The following is a 4,535-nucleotide window of genomic DNA, read 5'->3' on the forward strand; positions in this document are numbered from 1 at the left end:
GTTAGGATTTTTTTTTCACTTAAAATAAAATAAAATAAAAAATAGTTTTTTTTTTTTTTTTTTCATTATCATTTTCCATAATACATAAATTAGGATAATGCAAGATTCTACATATGGTTCAGAGACACATACCCACATGATAAGACTCTCTTGACCTTTTGGAAAATCACCACTTATGGGCTTCCTCCCTGAAAGAAGCTCAAGGAGCACGACACCGAAAGCATAGACGTCGATCTTATCATGTACTTTGCCATACATGAAGTATTCAGGAGCCAGGTAGCTGCATAAACAAGTGTAATTCATAACTCAGGAATATCTAAATTCATTGTTATATAGAGATAAGAATACAAGTGATATTAGTAATGCACTTATTATGATGGACACGAAAGTACAAACCCAAAGGTTCCAGCAACATCTGTGCAAGTTATCTGTGATGATGAAGTTGATGCCCATTTAGCAAGTCCAAAATCAGAGAGCTGAATAGAAAAGCAACCAGAACAACATGAGGATTGATTAATACAAATAGTTCGAACTTTGAAAATGAACAACCAAAAGATGTATGAAATACCTTGGGTTCAAAATCCTCAGATAATAATACATTTGATGATTTTACATCGCGATGGATCACGGGCTGATCATCTTTGCAGTGCAGATAATCCAAAGCCTCGGCAACACCCATTGCAACCTTATATCTCTCATTCCAACCAAACACAAGAGAATTTTTCTTACTTCCTATATTGGCATGGAAAAGAACCAAGTAAATAGAAAGTTAAACAGGACACTTGAAAAAGTGAAAGTTTTAGGACACATGTTTGTGTGTACCATGAAGGTTTTCTTCAAGGCTTCCTCTTGATAATAAATCATAGACAAGAAGAAGATTCCCATTCTCAAAGCAGAATCCAAGAAGAGATATAATGTTTTTATGATTCAAGGTAGTGATAATTTCTATTTCAAGAAGAAACTCCTTTAAAACTTCATCAGAAGGCTTTAGGATCTTCACAGCAAGCTCCTGTCCATCAGGAAGGCACCCTCTATAAACCTCACTACTTCCTCCTTTCCCAATCAAGTTCTCTGAAAATTATATATTGATAACCATGTTAAATACAAAAGCAGTTTTAGATAAACCAAGATCAGTTGAAATATGTAGATAACCAACCAGGCAAGAAATTTGATGTTGCTGATACAAGTTCTTGGTACTCAAACAATCTGCATCTTGACGAGTATTTCTCATGAAGGCTGGCCAATTCAAGAGGAATACTTTTCGAGTTCGGTTCAGGCAAAGAAGCAGGCACTATTCCATAATCTACTGGAACAACAGCACCAGTTTCACTATCCAAAGGCACAGATTCGTCTTGAGGCTTGCGATCTTGATCCGAAGCATATGAAAGATTCCTACTAGGCAACCTCATTGCCCACTGGACCACAGAGATCTGGCGTGCCGATAGTCTATCAGGAAACTGAGTTTCTGATAAGATTCTCTGGTGAAGTAGTGGCCAGCCTGGTTTCAATTCAGGTGGTGCGACATCCATGGCCGGAACAGGCACTATAGCCAAGGAATTATCACAACCACGATCACTGCAAGATTCTTCTTCTGCAGATTGGTGGCAAGAATCTGGAGGCGGCAATGCCAGGGTTGGATCACAAACCGAGCAGCTATCTTTTCTATCAAACTCAGTAGTATCCATTAAAATCTTCGCCAAACTGTGATCCGAAAATTGGCCAGTACTCTTACCAGCATCACTCTCTGCACTCTCATCACTTAGCACTTTTGTACTCTTACTGATTTTCCAGTGAATTGAACCAAGCAAACCATTTCTGTGACCTGAAAAAACTTCCATGGGTGAGAATTCAACACAAATTCCATGAAATTCACCTCAATCAAAACTCAAAACCAGAAAAAATTGTGAAACCTTGTGAGTCGGGGGCAGCCGTATCCGGCAAGCCATCACTCTTGAAGACAACTTTCCCATTGTTAACAGCAAGAACACAACAGTCCTTAGACAACTTCTTGGCACAGTACTTAGCCACAGAGGTGGATGACCGGATTTTGTGGTGGCCATGGCATGTTCCCAGCACAAGTTGCGTTGCAGAATAAGCAATGGCTTCCCTGACCAAAATCTTCTTCACTGATGAACCACGGCAAATTTTGAGCTTGAGATCCACCTGAACCATCCCCACCAAAAGAATCTCAAAATTTCCTCACAATTCAGGTCTAAAAAAAATAATTCAAATTACGAAAATTGAAAATTTAAACTCTTTGTTTATTTCCAGTAAGGAATCAAAATTCAAGAGCACAAAAAGGGGGTAGAATTTAGAACTAGTCTTTGCAAAGTTTCAAATTTTGCATGTCGTTGCATTCTTTTTTAACAAAGAAATTGAAGAAACAGAGAAAACATACCTGTTTCAAATTGCAGAAACCTTCATAAACAGCTAGAACAGGATCAAAGGCCTTCACAAGCGAAAGCAACGACGATTTCCCATCTTTATTCACAATTTCTACAACCAAAACCACCCCATTTCAGATTTCACAACTCAAAATAAAAAATTCCCCACAGAATTAAAAAAAAAAAAAAAATCTCTTCTTTTTGTTGATAGCTTACCATGTTGATCAAGAACATGCAGAGCAACAACAGTATCACCAGACTGAGAAACTTTGACCAATGCCCACGTAAGAAGCTCCTTGCTCGGAGAATCCAATTTCATCCCAACCACCACCGTCCTCCCACCGGAGCCACCTCCCTCCACCGGACACGTCATCATTTCCTTCCTCCTTCTTTGTTCTCGCAGTACAACAACAATATAGTTGAGCGAGTTCAGTTCATTAGTAGTTGAATTGAGTGTCTCACATCACAATTCACATTCATATATGATTGAAAACAAAGGAGAGCGTTGAGACTCTAACAGTCGTTGGTTTTTGGTTGTTTGGTTTGGTTTGATTTGGTTCTTGGTTCAATCAGTTAAAACCATGATTACTACCCTCTTTGTGTGGCTTTTGCAGCAAGACACAAACATGAATTTGGGAACAACGTTTGATGCTGATGTTGTGCTTTCTCTAATTTGACCAGTGGAGCCCTCTCCCCTTGTAATTGTGGTTGTAGATTAAGAACACTAACGTTGGACCTAATTCCAACCTTCACTTCAATCTTAATCTAATTCTAATTGCTGTGTTTTTGAATTAAGGAGGGGTCAACTTATTATTTGATTAATTTTGAAAACCCAGGATTTTGATTTGCCTTGAAATCAGGTAGGTAGGTAAAATTTGTTACCACATAATAATATAATAATAATATTCATATCATATTCATTTTGCTCAAGTTTCCGTGTGTCAGTTGTTAATTAAGAATATTTAGCCGATAAATATGTTAATACATTTAAAAATGTTTAGTAGCTTTGTCAATTGAAATTTTTTAAATGTTTTTAGAATACTATTATTGTTTTAATAATTTTAACTATTAATTTTGATTAATATATTATATATTTTTATAATTAAAATTTATGGTCATAAATGCAAGTATTAAATTTGAAAATTAGTTAACATATGAGATTATATTAGACTTTTAAATTTTGAAAAACACAAGCTAACTTTAAAAAGTTCTATTTTAAATACTTTTAAAATAGTCACAAAAAAAATGCTTTCAAAAATACTCCGATCTTTTAAAAACTGCAAATACAAGTACATGGTCTTGTTTATTTATCAAATACAAAATGAATAGTTTGAGCTTTTCACAAATACCTTTTCAAAAATTTTTACCAAACTAAACCTAAATTTTATAAAAGAGTGTGTATTGTAAATATATTTTCTTATTTAATATTTTTTATTATAAAAGGAATAATTTTNNNNTCTAGTATTTTTCTCCACTAAAATCAAAATATACGCAAATTTTAAAGAGAATTTACAAAAATATTTTACCAATCAGTCTCACATTTTTATTTGGGTCAACAATATTTGGCGACCTGAATATGGTCAATAACAAATTGCAAATGGCGGCTATATCATTTGCTTATGTCGGATTTAAATATGTTGCTGTCTTAATATGCTTTCTGAATCATGTATTGACGTCTATGCATATATGCTTTGGATAAATAATACATAACCACATTATCACTCCTGTTATAATTATTATTATTATTTTGTTTTTCAAGTTGAGTGTGATTTAAAATGGCAGCTCTATCGTCTTTTTCATTGTCCTACGCCATTATTCTTGACATTTATTTTTCCTTAATTTATTTATTCCATTCAATGGAAATTCAGACAGTTTTTTTTTTCTTCTTAATTTTGATGTCATACTCATACACTTACCCTTTTTTTTTTTGACGTGTAATACATTCACTTTGCATTTTACAAAAGTTAAATAAAGTATGAATTCCACAAACCTAGATAAAGTATGTATCATCGTTATGGCAAGAGACTTTAGAATAATTATGTCCACTAAATCATGTTGTTATCTTATCATGTTTGAGAAAAAAGGTAAAAAAGAAAAAATCAGAAAGTAATTGAAGAAAAAAGTCTTAAAATACTATATATAATTCAATAT

General features: G+C 34.1%; 1 protein-coding gene across 1 annotated transcript in view; it reads right to left on the reverse strand.

Annotated features, from left to right (window-relative positions):
* LOC107606004 (probable receptor-like serine/threonine-protein kinase At5g57670) overlaps positions 1-3,230 on the reverse strand; it is a 4,343-nt gene extending 1,113 nt beyond the window's left edge. Inside the window, exons 1-8 of the mRNA XM_016307964.2 lie at positions 2,601-3,230; positions 2,399-2,496; positions 1,911-2,163; positions 1,157-1,822; positions 823-1,071; positions 569-732; positions 397-476; positions 133-280 (exon numbers count right to left, since the gene is read on the reverse strand). Of these exons, the coding sequence (XP_016163450.1) occupies positions 133-280; positions 397-476; positions 569-732; positions 823-1,071; positions 1,157-1,822; positions 1,911-2,163; positions 2,399-2,496; positions 2,601-2,760 (1,818 nt within the window). The 5' untranslated portion in view covers positions 2,761-3,230. The remainder of the gene's footprint in view (positions 1-132; positions 281-396; positions 477-568; positions 733-822; positions 1,072-1,156; positions 1,823-1,910; positions 2,164-2,398; positions 2,497-2,600) is intronic.

Source organism: Arachis ipaensis, chromosome B07, assembly GCF_000816755.2.
Source record: "Arachis ipaensis cultivar K30076 chromosome B07, Araip1.1, whole genome shotgun sequence".
Lineage (NCBI taxonomy): Eukaryota > Viridiplantae > Streptophyta > Magnoliopsida > Fabales > Fabaceae > Arachis > Arachis ipaensis.